General features: G+C 52.0%; 8 protein-coding genes across 8 annotated transcripts; 4 read left to right on the top strand and 4 right to left on the bottom strand.

Moving 5' to 3' along the window:
* Positions 1-111: 111 nt before the first annotated feature.
* J4E78_002949 (uncharacterized protein) lies at positions 112-805 on the top strand (the record flags this gene model as incomplete). The annotated part of the gene is made up of 4 exons (XM_049363592.1): positions 112-120; positions 167-343; positions 387-541; positions 586-805. 4 exons carry the CDS (start codon positions 112-114, stop codon positions 803-805), a joined length of 561 nt encoding a protein of 186 aa, XP_049224257.1.
* Positions 806-860: 55 nt separating this feature from the next.
* Positions 861-2,758, top strand: J4E78_002948 (uncharacterized protein; the record flags this gene model as incomplete). Its single annotated transcript, XM_049363591.1, has 5 exons — positions 861-864; positions 1,168-1,250; positions 1,300-1,739; positions 1,787-1,928; positions 1,976-2,758. The coding sequence occupies 5 exons, from the start codon at positions 861-863 to the stop codon at positions 2,756-2,758; spliced, it is 1,452 nt and encodes a 483-aa protein (XP_049224256.1).
* Positions 2,759-3,471: 713 nt separating this feature from the next.
* Positions 3,472-3,836, top strand: J4E78_002947 (uncharacterized protein; the record flags this gene model as incomplete). Its single annotated transcript, XM_049363590.1, has 2 exons — positions 3,472-3,495; positions 3,543-3,836. 2 exons carry the CDS (start codon positions 3,472-3,474, stop codon positions 3,834-3,836), a joined length of 318 nt encoding a protein of 105 aa, XP_049224255.1.
* Positions 3,837-6,191: 2,355 nt separating this feature from the next.
* Positions 6,192-7,049, bottom strand: J4E78_002946 (uncharacterized protein; the record flags this gene model as incomplete). Its single annotated transcript, XM_049363589.1, has 1 exon — positions 6,192-7,049. One exon carries the CDS (start codon positions 7,047-7,049, stop codon positions 6,192-6,194), a length of 858 nt encoding a protein of 285 aa, XP_049224254.1.
* Positions 7,050-7,818: 769 nt separating this feature from the next.
* On the bottom strand, positions 7,819-9,744 carry J4E78_002945 (uncharacterized protein; the record flags this gene model as incomplete). The annotated part of the gene is made up of 1 exon (XM_049363588.1): positions 7,819-9,744. The coding sequence occupies one exon, from the start codon at positions 9,742-9,744 to the stop codon at positions 7,819-7,821; it is 1,926 nt and encodes a 641-aa protein (XP_049224253.1).
* Positions 9,745-10,824: 1,080 nt separating this feature from the next.
* On the bottom strand, positions 10,825-12,756 carry J4E78_002944 (uncharacterized protein; the record flags this gene model as incomplete). Its single annotated transcript, XM_049363587.1, has 4 exons — positions 10,825-11,765; positions 11,817-12,427; positions 12,606-12,622; positions 12,748-12,756. 4 exons carry the CDS (start codon positions 12,754-12,756, stop codon positions 10,825-10,827), a joined length of 1,578 nt encoding a protein of 525 aa, XP_049224252.1.
* A 2,830-nt stretch (positions 12,757-15,586) lies between these two features.
* Positions 15,587-16,799, top strand: J4E78_002943 (uncharacterized protein; the record flags this gene model as incomplete). Its single annotated transcript, XM_049363586.1, has 2 exons — positions 15,587-15,895; positions 16,161-16,799. The coding sequence occupies 2 exons, from the start codon at positions 15,587-15,589 to the stop codon at positions 16,797-16,799; spliced, it is 948 nt and encodes a 315-aa protein (XP_049224251.1).
* Positions 16,800-16,827: 28 nt separating this feature from the next.
* J4E78_002942 (uncharacterized protein) lies at positions 16,828-17,706 on the bottom strand (the record flags this gene model as incomplete). The annotated part of the gene is made up of 1 exon (XM_049363585.1): positions 16,828-17,706. One exon carries the CDS (start codon positions 17,704-17,706, stop codon positions 16,828-16,830), a length of 879 nt encoding a protein of 292 aa, XP_049224250.1.
* Between the last annotated feature and the right edge of the window lie 903 nt (positions 17,707-18,609).

The raw sequence follows: 18,609 nt of genomic DNA, 5'->3' as shown, positions 1-18,609 counted from the left end.
GATAGACAGCTGATACGAGGCAAGCGGAACTTCACGAGGACAGCAGTACATGCGGCCCCGAAACCATTCCTGTTCATTGCCTTGAATGCTTCAGACACGCCGCGTTTAACCATGCATCTGGTAGGTCTAACCTAAAATCACGATGCAGAGTCTAACAATGTTACAGAATGATCAGTTCTTCATCTCACACAAGCATCAAGAAGATGATGGACTGCCTAATCTTGAAGAGCTGCAAGAAAAGAATCATGCATCAGACGACGGTGCATCAATGTCTTCCGTAGTTCGCACGCCGCCATTCCAACCGGGAAAGCATAAGCCGCAGCAAGCATTATTCCTGCCTGATGTATGTCGACCGTACTATGCTTGTTCCATACTAACAAGGATAGGACCTTGAGACTTTGACGAAGCTGGTGTCGCAAGTCAGAATCAGTTCTGAAGTAAGAGCCTATCTATACAACATTATCGTGTTCATGCGACTGCATCGAGCAGTTGCAGGAGGCATCTCTGCTTTGGCCACAAGACACTTCAACACGCTGGCACAGTGAGTGGTCCACAATCTCATCAAGATGGTACTGACGCCAGTAGTACGCTCGCCCCACTCCACGGTCTCGATTATATCTCGCCGTCCATGATCGCCCTCGCCGCTCGCAAGATATACCCACATCGCATTGTCATCACAGCACCAGAGAACGAGCGCAGCATGCAATGGGGCAGCTCGCTTGAAGCGGTCAAGGCTGTCCTCGAAGGTGTCACGGTTGAGGATGTCATCGAGGAAGTGCTAGAATCAGTGGAGGTTCCGCTTTAGCATCCTTTGTCAGCAAGACTACCGCCACGAAAATGATGGTGGTTGAGCAAAAGGCATGGGTAAGGACGCCGGCGGCTGATCTCATCGGCGTTGCGCGGACATGATTGGAAGCAAGCGGGGCCGGGCGTGCCTGCCCCTCGGAAAGTGGGCCGAGAACCGCAGTTACTGTTGCACCTTGGACATTACGCACGCGCTACAGCAAGGCTACAAAAGGGCAGCGGTAGCCCTTGGCCCTTTCAATCGCAGGACTATTTGCGCACTTCGGCCATGGCGACGAGTTATTTCGATCAGCTGAGCCCTGGCGTTCAGGAAGCAATCGAGGTACCTATGCACCCCCCAAACGTCATAAAGACGCGTTGAAGCTAACTTCCTCATGGAGAGCGAGCTTGGAGACCAAGACACCAAGAATATCACCAAAGTGACCAGCCATGACGATGCGCTAGAGGTACCTACTCCACTGCACTCTTCCTCCACGCGCTGACCAATAATCGCAGGTCGTTTTCGAAGGCGGATATAGCGGCCATCGTCGCAAAGCCTCGCTCGCACCCCCACCCTCTGGCAAGATGACGTCCCGCCCCGAGAACGGTCGCCGTACCACCGCGTGTATCGTACACTCCCTTCTCGAAAAGCACGATGGCTTGCCCGTACAAGATCACTCCCAATCGCACGAAGGCCTCGCGCAGGAACGGCGCGTCGACAAAGACCCAGCCTCGGCGCGCTCGGAGCAGACGCAACATTCGCGGCTGTTGACCAAGAAGGAGCTGTCAGATATGGCATTTGGAATACGCGAGCTGTCCAAGAAGCTGTCACAGATCAGGCTGAAGCTGCATGTGAAGAACATCTTCATCCTCGGCAAAGCGCACGACGAGGCCTTGATCAAGAACTCGCGCGAGGTGACCGACTGGCTTCTGCGGAAGAGCTCGGAGCATACGGTGTATGTGCTAGTTTTGCCTAGCAACGGACACGATTAACGAGACATAGCTACGTCGAGCAGACGCTGGAGGACAACAAGATCTTCGACGCTGCTGGGCTGTTGGAGAACGAGGGGTTTCAAGGGCGGCTCAAATTCTGGACCAACGAGATGTGCGCTCAAAAGCCACAAACCTTTGACATTGTCCTCGCGGTAAGACATGTCATACTGCGGAGTCTTCAAGGCTAACGACAACACAGCTGGGTGGTGACGGCACAGTCTTGTATGCGTCATGGCTCTTCCAGCGCATCGTACCTCCAACGATTTCCTTCTCACTAGGCTCGCTCGGCTTCCTCACCAAATTCGATTTCGAACTATACCCGCAATCCCTATCTACCGCCTTCGCGGACGGTATCACCGTCAGCCTGCGTCTCCGCTTCGAAGCTACCGTCATGCGATCCCAACAACGGGACGGCGAGGGCCGCGATCTGGTCGAAGAACTGATCGGGGAGGAAATCGACGACCACCATACCCACTACTCCGATGGTACACATAACATCTTGAACGAGGTGGTCGTAGACCGGGGCCCAAACCCTACAATGTCGTCCATCGAGCTGTTCGGAGACGACGAGCATTTCACGACTGTGCAGGCTGACGGTATTTGCGTGTCTACGCCTACGGGCTCGACTGCGTACAACCTTGCGGCAGGTGGATCGCTCTGCCACCCCGACAACCCTGTGGTCCTCGTTACCGCCATCTGCGCACATACGCTCTCCTTCCGCCCCATCATCCTACCCGATACTATAGTGCTCCGGTGCGGTGTGCCATACGACGCGAGGACGAGTTCATGGGCCAGCTTTGACGGCAGAGAGAGGGTCGAACTCAAACCGGGCGACTACGTTACGATTAGCGCAAGTCGCTTCCCGTTCCCCAGTGTGCTGCCACTGAACAAGAGGAGAACGGATTGGATCGATAGTATATCGAGGACTCTGCAGTGGAATAGCAGGCAAAAGCAGAAGGCTTTCAAGGAATGGAGTTCATAGAGATGAAGCTACCTGAGTAGCCGTTTAGCTAATTATATTATTGAACACGTGCCGCTGTGCTTGCTTTCACTATTTCTATTTCCGTTATTTGTTTGCGCCGCTAATATGGGGCCACATTTATTCAGGCAGCCATCCGATCAACTACGACGTGACGAGGTCACTGCAGTGCTCACGCGGTTTTTACGCAATTCCTCATTATACTAAAATATCAAACCCTTCCGCTAAGCCTACGACCAGCCGCTATTCGACAACAAGACTCCCTGAGATGGCTGTGTAAGTGACTAATATGCATGCATTTCCTCCGCTGACATCAAACAGCTGGTGTCAACGCTGCGTTCGCTCCTTCCGCACTCTCGGCGCATGCGATGCACACTTCCGCCACTCTACAAAGCACCACTACTGCTTCAAATGCGACTTTGACGGCGATACCTGGGACGAATTGCTCGAGCACTGCCGCGACGAGGGCTGTTACACCGTGTGTCAAGATTGTAACGATGGAGATGGAAATCTATTTCGTCCTGGATCGAAGGAGTACTGGGACCATGTTGAAGAGTCCAATGTATGCACCCAGTGCGAGAGGCACTTTGACTCACCGAGCAATCTTCACCAGGTAAGTGGTACGACTGTATGGCAGATGTGCGTCAAATGCTAACCATACGCAGCATCAGCTTTCCCATCGTACACCGAGGTACAAATGCTACGAATGCACGGGCATGTTCAAGACCTACGGCGGCATGGTAAGTCATGTATGCAACCAAATACAACTTGTCGCTTACCATCATAGATCATCCATCTCGAACGCGGCACCTGCGGCGATATCGACTCCACCGATCTCAACAAGTTGGCAGCCGAGTGCTATAGATGGGATCAGTTCATCGACGCGGACTATCGGGATGAGCTGCTTGATGATGGGGATACGTTGTATGAAGCTACTCCATTCATGTGCCCGACTTGCGATGCGGCGATGTCGAAGCTGTCGAGCTTGTTCCAGCATATCGAGTCAGATTCTTGTGAGCAAACTTTGGATGAGGGGGCTATCGGACAGTTGAGGAGATTTCTGAGAAGTCGGCTAGGCTAGGCGAGGCGGACTTCAGATACAGGTTGTGAGTCAGTGAACTTCTGTTCTCCTTGCATGACGGCTACTTGGGTCGATAAGTGTGTAGGAACGAGCGGATTAATTATATGTATGCGCAAAGCACGAACAAAGCTCTTGTGTTAACAATACTTCTCTTTTTAAGAGGACCTAATTAGATAGGTGCATATAGAATTTAAAAGTTGTAAGTTGCTTATTTGCTTCGCGTTACTGCAGTACTATAGGACAAGATAGAAGAACTAGAGTATGCATCGCACTCTAAGTTAGAAGAGGGCAATATAAGATAGTTGCTGCTGCGTCTTTGTTGCTTGCACAACGCACACACAACTAGCACGAACGAATGAATGAAGCTCAACAGAACAGACTCCTTACCACGCAACCAACATCCAGATTAGCCCTTCAAATCGACACAGAACTCTGCGGTCACACCCTGATCAAACTTCCCCATGTATATCGCGTTCTCGTGTCTGCAGATGTTTTCCTGTAGAATGAAATGTCAATATATCACTTCCTCCAAATAAACTTCTTCAACAATCCAAAGGATAGCGACTTACTCCATACAGATATGCCTGATCGTCGCACCACTTCCCAGCCTCACACTGAAAAGCGAATTCGGGCTGACCCATTTGTATTCCAGCTTCATGGCCCGCGCAATGTGTCATATCAGCGGTAATCTTCGTGTCCTTCCTACCGAGACAGTCAATCAGACTGAGGTTATACCACAATTTCTCCCCAGCGTGGGTATATTCCAGTTGCACCGGCTGATCCCCTGACGCCATCCTAGACACTTTCATGTTGTCGCCTGCGAGGGGTCTTGTCTCCGTTCCCCCAGCGGGTAAATGTCCTGTTTCAAACACGTTGGTATCCGTAGGGTCAGATAGCACCTTCTTCCCATTGACGTGGGACCAGTAGAGGTCGTAACCACAATAGTTGTGCATAGTCAACATGCCACCCACACTTTCTGGACGTGGGAAGACATCGAGTTGTGGTACCGTGGTGATGTCCACCGGATTGGGTACACCTTCGTTGAGTGGAAGTTCGGCTGGCCCGGTGGTGCATCTGTGTGCTACCTTAACGAGATCTGCATCGCTGAGGCGTGGAAGGTCTCCAGTATCTAAGGGTGTGTCTCGACGTGCCAGCGACTCAGGGCCCAGAGTGATGAGGTCGTTGGCTGGCGAGACATGTCGGTGCACGTGTTTGTGCCCGTGATTGTGCGGCACTGCTGTCACGGGTCTCGGTAGGAGAAGTAGAGCTAGTAAGGCCGTTGCGATGGGCGAGCATGCGTGTAGTACGGCCATGTTGGAGTTGCGTAGGTGTTGGTTTACGGCACGGAAGGACAGGGCTGTGCTTCAGTGGTGTGGAGCTGGGTGCGCTATGCGTCGTTTTTAAGTGTTTGGATTCGATGAAGATGTTGGTATTACGGTAAGCTTTGCAACAGAGATGTTTGTATTAGGAGGGTAAAAGTGGATGAAGGAAGAAGACTACAAAGAGGTGAGGATATGTGTATAAGAAGATGTCGTTCATGACAGCGTACTTCATGACTGAAGAAGTGAGTAATTCATCATGAGTAGTCCATGTGTCAGTAAACCTCCAGATCCCACATCGCAGGCTGACCTCAGGTGCTTATGTGCGGACGGCCTTCGCGTCGAGCGCCTGCACGTGGTGACATAATAAAATCAAGCGGTAATCATTGTGGTGTCCACGCCGCCGGACGTTGTACGGAAGTTGGAGCCAACCATGGTTGGCGGTGCATGGGTACCACGTTGGGGCGAAGCTGCGCAAAGAACTCCGAGATGTCTGAGCGTCGTGTGCATGTCATCGGCCACGGGGCCCTCACGTCACCTACATCAACGCATGGTGAAAACAGATCTTGTGCTATGCTCTTGATTGAGGCTTACAAGCAAACTATCTTATCCTGATAGTGAAAGTATCCAGATAGGGAAAACACCAGCACCGGCTGCCGTCCGCTGCTATCCATGCGCCAGCATCATATCCCAAAATCCTCCAACGCCACTCGTGTATGCCCTTGTTCGAAGAAGAAGGAGATAAAAAAAGCCTTGAAGTCAAGCGTGTACAATGAAAGAAAAACCAAAGAAGAGAAGAAACATGAGGCCATGTAGTTGTCCAACCCGAAAAGTAATCCAGGGCCTGCCGTAGATTGTTAGAAAGTGTTTGGAAGAGATCGTTATAGTCAGACAACACACACTCTCTTGCTCCATCATGTTCGTGAAAGAGATAGCCGGATCCCTTCGTTGGGTCGACACGGGAAAGAAATAGTCAGGTCATGATCTCGTTATCGTGATCTCGGTATGAAAATCTCTTTCCTCGTAACGACGTCGCTCATGATCTGTTTCCGGCGCAGATCTCGAACGCGACGCCTTTATCGACAGTAGCGCGGCCGACTGGGGCATCGGGAAGGTACCCAAACTCAGGCACAACGTAAGCTTCCGCAGCGCAAGGCTCGTTAGCGGCGCACTCGAAGGATGGGCCATCCTTGGCCGCGGCTTGAATGCCTTTTTCGTGGCCGGCGCAATTGTCAAAGTTGGTCCCGTCTTTGGTCATGCAGTCGAGGTATGAGATGTCGTAAGACACCTGGATCTTGTCGTCCCAGACGGTATATTCGAATTGCATCGGATTATCCATGCTCGTGGATTTCGCGACCTTGAGTGAAATGCCAGACCCCTTACAGGTGCGAATGGGTTCAGAATAAGTGCTATTGGCGGATACAGTCACGCAGTCGCTCCCGGGACTGTTGTTGCATTGTTTGTTGTCGCCGATGGACGAGACATAGACGTCATAGTCGCAGGAGTTGAGTATGATCGCCTCGTTTGGGACAGAGTCGAGCGAAGCGTACATTCCACCTGGGTAAGACGAAGGAGCGGCAGAAGGAGGAACAGAGGACGTGAAAGTAGACGTAGATGTAGACGCAACTTCAGGGACGCCCTTCTGCGGGACCTCGACGGTGACAGACGGCTCTGGCAGCGCAGTGGAGGTAGTGATGACGGAACAACCGGCGGAAGCAGAGCTTGAGGTTGACTCAAGCGTGACGGTCGTGAAGATCGTCTCAGTCACGATGACGACGTTGGTGTGCATAGCACGAGGGTCGACCTTCTCATGGTTGTGACTGTGTCGAAAGCCGAGGTGCGCGCCCGCGGCGAGAAGCGGCATCGTCATGGCAATGAGGGCGTTGACATGCATCCTGAGTGATCTTGACTCGGATTTTGGACCTAGTTGCGTAAGTAGACACGGGTTCGAGTGAGTATGGTGAGGCAGTTGAGTGTCGCGTGATGTGGGTTGGAGCAGGTAAAGGAGCGTGGGAGTAAAAGTCGCTGGGGAAACTGTTGTTGTTATTGTTATGATCCTGCGTCACCCGGGGGTCTGAAAGCGCAAGTGAGCGTGGATTACAATTATATGCCACGTTGGGGCGCGTTGGCCCCGTTGGACGGCCGGTGAATAAATGGGGGCCGGCCAATCAGAGGCCTGCCAATGGCAAGGCCTCAGATGAGCACAAACGGAAACGCAACACACACGGCCCCCACACGTTGCTCTCTCACGAGCCGGTGAAGCTCACCAGGTTGCACTCGCGTTGCGGCGGTGGGCAACGCATCGGCGTCGGCGCCCCGCACGTGCATGTTGGCCCCGAAAGTGACACGAGAGATTGAGGCGAGAGTTTGCCTGAATGTGAATAGTGTAAATTGTTTTGCGATGCAAACAAGAACAACGATGGATCTAGCAAGACAATCCGAAAAGAAAGGCACCGCAAAGTTCCAGGGTAAGATAAAAGTGACGGCCGTGGCTTGCGCGACATTGACTGCTAGACATAAAGGTAGTCGCTGATAGACGCAATCCGCTCATCCAACAGGTCCAAGAGGAACGGAAGGCCGCGGCTCCTGTCGAGTTTGCGCATAGCAGGAGTACATTGGGCTGTGGCAGTTAGTTTTTGTTTGCAAGATCTAGACCATGATACTCACTCATCATATCCCGTCCAACCCACACACTTCCAACAGTTGAACAGATTTGTTGGATCATAGCGTCTCTTCACGGCCAGCAATCTCTCATAGTGCACCCCAAAGAACGTTTGTTGCCAGTTCTCCTCGGTCCAATCACCTTCGTTCGAGTAGCACCCACCATTCGGTGTGACGGCTTTCAAGATGTCCATCGTAGCAGAGACAGTCTTTTGGATTTGCGAGCGAGCCGCAGGCGGTGTAGCAGTCGTCCAAAATTGGCCCATGACTATTTCCCATAGCGAGTCTCGCCAGATGGGATTTACGCTGGTCTTACCGTTGTCAGGAGTATTGTCTGGTCCGGTAGCGTAGAACTGAGCGCCTCCACTGCCATGTTTGACACGTGAAAATTGCATGGCGGTGACGACTGCAGTGACGAGCCGGTCGATGTTGTGGGACGAGTTGAAGAGACTCCTGGGGATGAAGCGCCCTGCGCCATTGAAGCCTAGACCCACGGGTCCGTTGCGAGATATCTCGGGTCTTTCCGTGAACTCATGCCACTGCGAGAACTTCTTGAAGGAGTGATACTCATTCTCGGTGATGCTGAGACCGGAGTAGTTCGTCAAGAAGTCGTGCCATTGGGACGTGATGTCTTTGATCGCCTCCGTGTCATTAGAGGGCAGGACCTGCAAGAACACGACACGATCTGAGAGCACAAAATTGTATCCAGCGATTCCATGCTTGGCAAATAGCGTTTGGTTTGCGGCAAGCCCGGTGATGATGTCGCGATGTACCTTCGACTCTGTAATGTTCTTCGGCGCGGGAAAGCGAGCTTGGAAGCTATATACGTTGATAGGATCGGCCGGGTGGAGCTGGAACTTGTAAGATGTGAGCACAGCGTAGGTCCCGCCTCCGCCTCCGCGCATTGCCCAGAAAAGATCCGGGTCGCTGCATTCGTTAATGGTGCGCTGTTCTCCGTCGGCTGTGACAACGTCGAACTCGACAGCTTGGTCGACCATCAGACCGTATTTGGGACCGAGTGGCCCATGGCCGCCGCCCTGACCATATCCACCAGCGATGCCGACAGAAGCGACGGCTCCAACAGTGACATGCATGCCATGAGGTTCAAAGGCCTCCCACGCCTCCTGGGCCTGGACGCCAGCGCCGATCTCTCCAATGTTCTCATAGCGAGTCTGGCAGCCTTTGGGCTGGAACGTGTCGTGATACTGGGTGTCCTTCATGTTGTGAGTCCAGATTGCTAAAGAATTTGGCGCGGTTGATCGTCCGTAGTAGTCATGTCCAGTGTTCTTGATCGATAAACGGATGCCGTGCTTGCGCACAAAGCTCAAGGTCTTGCTGATATCATGCCCAGTCTCAGCTTTAACATGGTATGAGGAGAGTCTACCAAGCGAGCAGGTACCGGAAACAGGCTCTGAGGTATTGAAAGAGTTAAGTGCACATTGCGACGTGTCGCACTTCTCCCAGTCGAGAAACTCCGTCGATCCATAGTGTTTCGTGCGTGAGACTCCATCGCCGTAGTTCTTCGCGACCTCTTGACATTGCGTGCTTGACAGATCTGAGTAGCACGAGGCGGCCCAAGGTACCGTCAGTCGGAGGTTGCCGTTGATGCTCTGATTGAAAGCGGTCCAATCGCTCATGGTCGGCCAACAAGCCTGTCCCGGTAGACATGTGTAGTTGAAAGAAGTAGAGCTTTCGTGTGCTGGCACTGATAACATGGTGTCCCTGATAAGATGTTGCCTGCAAAAGGTATAGGATCCGTATACGGCGAAGCCGCAGAGAAGAGGTAGTAGAACAACATGGCGTAGGATGTCGCTTAAACTTCGCTCCGCTGATTTCGTCGAGTTTTGGAAAGTCTCATCTTCCCTCTGCAGTTGATAGGCATGTGCGGCCTTCTCGTCCAACAATGGAAGGCGCTCGGAGTATGTCATTTTGCCAGCCAGTTAGTTGATCTTTCCACAGGTGTTGCGTTTGATGATCTCAAGTCGTGCTTTCCGTAAAGGAACTTTCGTTCAATTATCCAGATGGTGTCTTATCGAACAAGGTGCAGTCGTAATGAGCGGGTAAACGGTGCGAAGCCTTGTTATAAGGCATCATCCGTACAGACGCGAGCTGAGCCTGGGAAGGACTCAACGTCCCGCGAACGCATCAGGAGCGAGCCTGCCGTAGCCCACATTTGGACAATGGTTGACTGCCTCAGCCTCAGCTTCTTCTTTTCTTACGCCTGGACTGGCCAATCAGGCGTCAGAGCACATCATCAATCGCATGTCCAAGCCAGTAATCGAACAGGCACCAAGCACCGCCCGCAAGATGCAGCAGGCAAAAGCTTCCCGATGCACATGATGTTGAAGGCTGATGTGGGGTGGTTCGGCGCGGGCGAGGGCGCGGTCTGGGTGGTGAGAGATTTGCCGTGTGCGTCCCACGCGTTCCCAAAATCAGTTCCTGGCGCGTACCGCCTGTCTTTCCGCCTTGGCTGTGTCCCGCAGCTGATGCAGGCTACTATGTCGAATTGCGCGACCGCTGTGACGGATGGACTGGAAGTTTGGTGATGAGGCTGTGCCCCTGAAGCGCGATCATGATGATGGTGGCCTAAGATCCGGAGTGATGACGTATACAAAAAAGAAGGCTGACAGGCAGCATCAGAAGCCTGTGCGCTGAACATACTCAGGCAGGTGTGAACGACGAACTTCATGGAGGCTTGATACTTGCATGCAATAACGTATCGCATGTGCAAGCCTTGCGCGACTGCTTTGTACGCAACGATGTGCCAGGTGGCCCCGCAATTGAGTTGCACGACTGCATTACTCAGATAGCCATCTTCAACCTCCACCACACACGTACGGGCGCTTGTTAGATACAGCGCGTGCAACAGAACTTGCGATGTCACAAACGTGTCTTGTGCGAGTGTCTCTGAAGGATGGTGTACAATCACATGAGTGGAGTAATATTCACGTCGTCACGCTGTAACGCTCATATGCTACTAGTGCACATGGAGGACGAGAACAATGACCTTATTCATTCTCGTCATAGTCATCAAAAGGCCAAGTAAGTAAGGCTCTTTCCAGTTCCTCCGGGTCGTCTTTCAGGTTGTCCACTATGCATTCCTTTGCCTTGCTTGCTTTTTCTTTCGCGAAGTCAAAGTCTTCGTGCGATGTGTATCCGCTATGGGATACACCCATTTTCTCGCAAAATTCTTCCCTAAACATGTTGCCTTCGTGCAATGACTTCCGCATATCTGCTCTCCTCTGCATCTCTTGCTCGGATATGACGATGGGGCATGGCGGAACCGTGCCGTCTGCGGCGGCAGATGCAAACACTGGCCATTCTTCCACAACATCCGCGATACCGATCTGGAGATGAGCATTGTCACCTTGCCACGGAGCGCCGGCATCGCTAAATATCTGACGTGTCATGAAAGTTCCGTCGTGTGTACAAGCCTGCCAATGAGGCTTGTTCAGCACCTGAGTGAGGCCAAGGTACCAGAAATGTATGTGTCGGCGTCGATATAGTTCTTCTGCCTCAGACCGCTCATTTTCAGCCATAGACGAAAGACTTTCCGGTAGTTTGGGCTCCGTAAAGGTTCGAGACTCTTCGTCTGCGTAATTTGCAAATGCCGCTGGTATGTCCGCGGCGAGGAAAGCAGGGAGAACTTCGGAGTGCTGCCAGTCGATGAAGCCAGTGATTTGAAGATCGTCAGATATCAGGATGTTATTAGGAGAGAGATCTGGATGTCGGAGGGTGGGCGAATGCAGTGTCGCGTCTCGAGGTACAAGGTGAGGTACGAGGCGTATGTAGTCTCCTAGCGACTGGACGTGTTCTTGAGGGTCTTGCTTCTTATATTCAAACGACTCAGCGTATTCGCGATAGAATGGGTGTCGCGGCCGTCCATATTTGCGGATCCACGCCAACTCCTTCTCGGAATGACTTCGAAGAACGAGCTCGGGATTAACATCTACATGTATGGGAATCAGTCGAATGTAATACTCGCATGAAAACGACTTACGAGGGCCTCGGTCGACGTTTAGATTCCCACGTTCGCCGTACCACCATTTATGAGATGCGTACGGCCCCATGCACAAGCTGCCATCGGATCCAGGGATATCAACGCGGGGGGTATTGGTAGGCAAGTCGCGGGGATAGTATATGCTGCCACAGGCGGGAAGCATATTCGCGAAGAGCTTGGTTTCCATCAAGACTATTTTGTGTAGAATGTGGCATCTTTCCTCTTGGGCTAAGCTGAACCAGATATCACTGAGAGGCTTTCCTGGTAGTCTTTCCATCAGCATATATTCTACACCGACAGAGTTTTTACCAGTCGAGTAGTCCAGAACCCGAGGTACAGGTATTCCGTTAGTGCGGAGGAAGTCCAGCGTTGCGACTTCACTCGCTACCGCCAGGCGTCGTGGTAAGGATGATGGGTATGGAAGACGGGCAAGTACCGACGAGCCATCATTCATCGTTACTTCGAGTATGCGATTGAAACCGCCTTCGGCGATCTTCTTTATCGCGTGCACATCTGAGGCTGGTCTGTTTAGTGCTTTCGCAGCTACCTTCTTGAGTTCGGAGACGTTGAAGACTAAGCGGCGTTCAGCCATGCGCAAAGACTCGTTGACACTACATGTTCATGTCAGCCAATAGTTGAGTGAGTGAAATGATGTGAGGTGGCATACATCCATCTACCAGAAGTAAACTCGAACAACTCGCGGTGGTCTGTATTCTGCAGGCCGGCATTTGTCGACAGAAACGCGCGCCTGCAACATGAAGACGGGGTCTTGAAGCGTCTACTTCCAACTACAGATGAAACCCGCGCTCTCAGCGGGTAGAATATTTGATGGACAGTTGATGTAGGAACCCTAGGTCTCATGATCGTGGTAATGATGGTGATGGTCGCGCAACGAGTGTTTGCTGTGCACAAGCAGTGCGCGTGCACAGACAGCTACCATCACGACCATCATCTGCAGCATTGCGGCGCAGTATACGTTCTCCACCACCATCGCTGTTCATCGCAGCAGAAAAATGTTGGGCATGGTGTAGGTGCCCTGGGATCGGCGTTGCGCAAGGCACAAAGCGCACAAGCCACCGTTGGCCGCCCCACTTGATGGGCGGCGATGCCATCGTCATTGCTACCAACGGTGGCTCGACTACACCTGACATGCTCCAGGACCTTACGAGAATGCCTCCGGCTTTCTGGAAACTTTCTTCCAACTTTAACAAGTTTATGTCTATCATCAATCACGAGATCTCGTGAGAGCCACTACCGCCGTATGAAGCCGCCTTTTACGCGTCGGATGACGCGACTGTGAACGCGCTCCGATGGGAAGGCTATCCATTAATCCTGGAACCTGCACACGGCTTTATCGCAAGAATTCAACGCGAACTTGACGAATTGACGTGTTGTAGTAAGTAGACAACCGACGACGTGGGTTCCTGAAGCTTCGTCTCGACGTTGCGAGTCCTGAGCTAATGCCAGTGTGGCAGCAGTCCTAGACACACATCGAACGCCCGATTGCACGCGAAGCAGACGAAGAACGACTACGAGTGCGCGCAAAGTCCAGATCTGGCCCACCCGCGGAGGGCCGATACCGCCGCAATGCCGCTTGACCCGATCAGGATCGTCTCCGATTCTCTCGCGATACCCCCAGCAGTGAAGTGGAAGGCACACAATTCTTGACGACACCTACGGGGTATCCGCCGTTGTATTCACTGATATGTGGAAGATATCAAATGCCTATCTCTATTGGTTCACTGAGGGAGCGAGGACTCGCAGACAGACGTGCTTTTGGCAAGTCGGTGGGAGTTTCAGAACTTCGGACACAGCAGGCTCGTCGCAAAGTAGAAGGCTCGTGAGATGCACCATAGCAATGGCACAGGCGGAGGACGAAGATTCCGTCGTATTGGGACTTGTGCAGCCGGAGTTGCGGATACTCAGTGGTGCTGGCGTGAGAGCGCAGTCTGTGATTCATGCGTCTGCTTGCGTTGATGGTACCTATGATGAGCTCAGGAACAACAGGCGCGCCGCAAGTGATAGCATGGCATATTCGATACAGTAAAGCGCTGTCGTGGTGATGTTACATGGCTTTGGTACAGACCGCGACGTTAGCGAGGCGCTCATATCTTTTGCGGCGCAGCCTCATTGGACAACAGTGCCGATATGCTGCATCTCTGCGCTGACGCGGTGGCGCGCCGGGCATAAGCTAGCACTCCAGCCTGGTATTATTGTTACCAACTTTACGACTGTCACCGTTGCTTCCAAAGGCCACTTTTATCACTCTGTCTCTAATATCGAGTTCCTCTCTGTAAATCTACTTATCTTCTTCTTTCAGCACGTACTCGACGCTGCCTGTCTCTTCGTCATTCTGGTATGCGTGTTCATATCTCAGCCTTGGTCTGATCTCCACGAGCCACTAGAAGCCTGGTCGTATGAAAGTCATACGGAGCATACAGAGAAACTGAAAAGGATCAGCAGGTGTTGCAAAGAATAGGCTCGTAAACGTCGAAAACTTGGACCGCAGAGCGAAAACTCCATCAGTGATGAATCCATACAAGTTATCTTGGAAATGGAGCGACCGACATCAAGATCATTATCGTATCGATCCAAGCGACGGATCAACAATTTGGCAACGCAAATCGTCGGGGCCACACACCGCAGACGAGTCAGGGTCATCAAAGATCCACCGCGAGCCCATAGAGGGAGGCGGACCTGAGAGCAATACTCACCTAACCTCTTCCACTAAGATCAACAGCGCCGAGATTCCACCATGGAGCAGCTATCAAACTACGCAGCCTGCGTATGGATCTCCGCATGGATCTCCGCATGGATCTCCGCATGGGACACCGCATATGGCGTGGACCTTTCCGTCACCTTATGTTTATCCCACTGCGCATAATCAGGTGCAGCCTTTCCACAATCAGCCGCAGCCTCTTCACAATCAGCTGCAGCCTTTTAATTTTCACAATCAGCTGCAGCCTTTCCAAAATCAGCCGCAGCCTTTCCACAACCAGCCGCAGTCTCTCCACGGGCCGACTGGAGTCAAAGGCGCACCCAATCAGAACGACAAACATGCGCGAGAATGGATGGGATCTTCGTACCTTGACATCCCAGTACCAAGGGCTTCGGAATTGGAGATTCATCTTCCTAATCACCCTTCACGTAAAGTTCAATCCCTTGACGCTTCCGATAATCTTGGGCACGTTTATGCCGACCTACCTCAAACTCCGTCATCTACGATTCGTGAAGAGGATCCAAGGCTGTCTTTCGAACGATTCCGGGAAATTCAGGAACTCCAGTCAGCTTGGAAAGCTAGGAAGGCCACAGTCGAATCAAGTCGCGGACTTGACAACAGCCAAGATGTCGTTCCTGCTTCCCACAAAGCCCGCTTATCTGCTTGCCTGTCTGATTACATGTCTTTGGAGACATCGTCATCCCAAAACTGGCTAGATATCCAGTCCCGGCTTCCTGGCGACTGGAAGTGGGATGTTGAATACCATGTCACTTATACCAGACACGATGGTCAGGCTGGCTGTTGGACTTGCACTCCTATGGAACCAGATCAGCCGAAACAATATCCCCTCGCCATTGCAAATGCGCCCTTGGTACTTCCAGTGGAGTATCATTGGCCTCCCATTAGCGGAGTGACGCCACCTCCAGATCCGCGACCTGCGGCACCAATTGATTGTCGAGCCCAAATATCACTGGACCTTGTCCAAGATATTTTTCTTACGTTCCAGGGCAGCGTTGGTTTCTATGTTCTGATAAATGGTCTACTCCAGATCATGGTACCAGAGGACTTCGACACAACCTGGGCGTCATCACATCTTCCGCATAAATATGGCGGTCTCAAGGTCTGTTACATTGAACAGATCCTCGAGCCCACCATGTTACCGACAAGGACAGAGACTACCGGGAGGACATTTGACAGATCATCACTCGTACCCTTAGGCACACCGGGCTCATCTCCGGCCGCACGCTCGTCAGCTCAATCCCTCACAAACAGACCGTCGCTAAAGCTGAACGACTTTGTAGAGGCCCGCCCGAAATCTAACCACCGAAATGAGAAATTTTCTGGACGCGTGGCGCTCAAAGTGAGCCGAACTGGCATCCCACTCATATTGATGTCCACCCACGTCATCACTGAAGCGATTCTTGCAAAGTCGCATCGCGACAGCATACTTGGCCGGAAACATGATGAACGAGTCCAGAAACTAAGAGATGATTGGAATGAGCATGTTGAAATCTGGGCTGGCGGTGGAAATGTTAGTATACTGAGCACGCCGATGATACTCGTACAGCATGGCTGTATCATCGTGCACTACTGTCGATGCGCTTTCATGCTAACATATCCATCAGTGCGGAACGATCCACCAAAGCTTTGACCAGGAAGCGAGAATTTATCCGAACGGCTTCAACCACGACATCACTCTCATCAAACCCGCGCATCGGACTTTGGTGAAAGATGTCGCGTCCCCTATCAGCGGTATCGGTTGGCTCAACCACGATTCGTGGATTTCGCTCCGCCAGCAGACGACAACCATCAAGATCTTAGCTGATGCCGAAAGCTCAGAGTCCGCGAGAGGCTCACAGGCAGCAAAAAGCATCAAATGCAGTCGTCCATCAGACATCCTTGTGGTAGGCGAAGGCATCTTCCTGAACCAGAAAGCTGCAGCGGGCAATTCGAAGAGTCTCAAACACCACGATGCGGCAACATGGAAGGATCTCGTGTCACGCGCAATCCTGTACCGTGTCTATCCTGATTTCGACCCACCGAACGGCCATAGCGGCACTGCACTTTATGCGGATGGAACGAGGACCGATGGAACCGAAGGCCCAGGTGTCGTAGGCTTCCAAAGCTTTGTACAGCGCAGTGGTCATGTGCAGAATTTCGAGATGGAAGGTGATGCACTGGAGCGGCGATTAAGAGCTGGCAGAGTTGCGTTCTATGGAGCGTTCGAAGTCCCCGCCGAACTCAAGAAGTACCATATATACTGATCGTAACCGTTTGTGCGATTTTCCGAGGTTATACTGTCGTTGAAAGATCGTGTTGCCAGCGCACCAATTGAAACTTGGCCTTCACCGTGGCCCAAAACCCCCACAGTCTTTGCCTCTCATCCCACTGATAAATAGCGAAAGTCGCAAGCCCAACCGACACGGTGACAACAACCCATATCCATATGTTCAGCTGTTCCAATTCCACGAAGTTCATGCCGAATATCGAAGTACAGTATGAGAGTGGTAGAAAGATGGTCGCGAGTATGGTGAGCTTCGTGACCTGGGTAGCAAGCGTAATCTGTTTCTGCGACTCTGCCAGTGAAGTGGCGCTGACCAGGATCGATATCGCTTCCTGGTAGTGCAACGAAAGCTGGCGGCATCTTGATCGAAGGAATTCAAAGTCGGCCTTGACCGCATCTTTGGCTTCCTGAGCTACATCGCTCTGGTCTTGTGTAAGGTTGACCGGCCATCGAGCCAGCTTTGGTGAACTGATGAATCGGAGAACCTCTTCATGTCGACTTGCGTGGTCATCCAGGAGGTGTTTGTGCATTATGAGTTGTTCCAGATGCTCGGTTGAGTACTTCCGATCCCATTTCGTCGATGCGATAATGTCGTACCATTTTTGAAGTGTTGATAGTAGCTGGATCTCTGAGGCAGCTGCGAACAGGAGGATAGGTGCAAGTGCGTATAGCGGATCTTGCCCTGCGATTTCGTGATCATCAAGCATTACGTGGAGCTCTGATGGTAGATGGGACGCTGTCTGGAAGAGCGAGTCATCGGTGTCTTGCGTGATATCGAGATCGGGGACGGGCAGCGGCCATGGATGTTTGATCGTCGACTCCTGTCCCAGCAAATGTACAGGTAATAAGCGGATGTCTCGGCGTCCTGTTTCTGTCTTGGCCGCCATATACTCGACGAAATGATGGTAAGTGCGGCTATGAGAGAGATTTCTGCTTCCGACATCTGTCCACAAGATTGCTGATACATATGGTAAGCGGTGACGAAACGAAATCAAGGTTTGACAGGTCGCTCACCAGTCCAGCCGCCTCCATTTGACTCAACGGTGATGGACACATCTTGCTCGATGACAAATTGAAGGTTGCTAAGATATGCATGGCCTCTTACATACGAACAGCCAGGAGCTGCGGCCAAACGTCTGGGCATCCACCCAACGTCGTCGGGTAGAAGCCTTCGTCGCGCTTGCAAGATCAAGCTACTGAATGAGTCTGCAGGCAGCTTGTTCTTGCCAAAGTTTCCCTGGGTGTTAAGACGCAGTAGGAGCCCTTTGTTCGAAGTGGCATATGGGCTTCTCGTGATTGCGTGAAGAACAGGCCCGTCAGTCGAGCGCCAAAGATGAATATGCTGCCGAAAGAACTCGGGAGCGATATTGTATTTCGCGCCCACTTCACATATCCAAGACCCTGGAAGATGTCCATTGAGGAAAAGGACCTGTCCTTGCCCTTTGCTCGGAGGCGGAGCTGCGACTAGGTCCTGTAACTGAGAATATTTGTAACTATGACGTTGATACTGCTCAGAGCCATGACAAGGCGGCCCATACACAGATAAATGGCCAAGATGATACGCTTCAAGGTCACTGTATTGCTTGGGTAGATGTGCCTCATCAGCTCGGAGCAGCTCAGCGAGAAATCTGTAATGATAGCCAAAGAAAAGCGTGCGAGTATATGAACGTGCAGCGTAGTTGAGTATATGCTGGCGATAGCCTTGGGCTTCAGGCGATAGCTGCATCTTGCTCGTGTGGCTGGAAGATACGACACAAGTTATAGGCGGTAAAGGATCGGGGAGAAAGGCA

Source organism: Alternaria triticimaculans, assembly GCF_023758025.1.
Source record: "Alternaria triticimaculans strain BMP 0046 chromosome Unknown scaffold_3, whole genome shotgun sequence".
NCBI classification, from domain to species: domain Eukaryota; kingdom Fungi; phylum Ascomycota; class Dothideomycetes; order Pleosporales; family Pleosporaceae; genus Alternaria; species Alternaria triticimaculans.
Note: the sequence above shows the minus strand (reverse complement) of the source record. Positions and strands in the feature narration are given on the sequence as shown.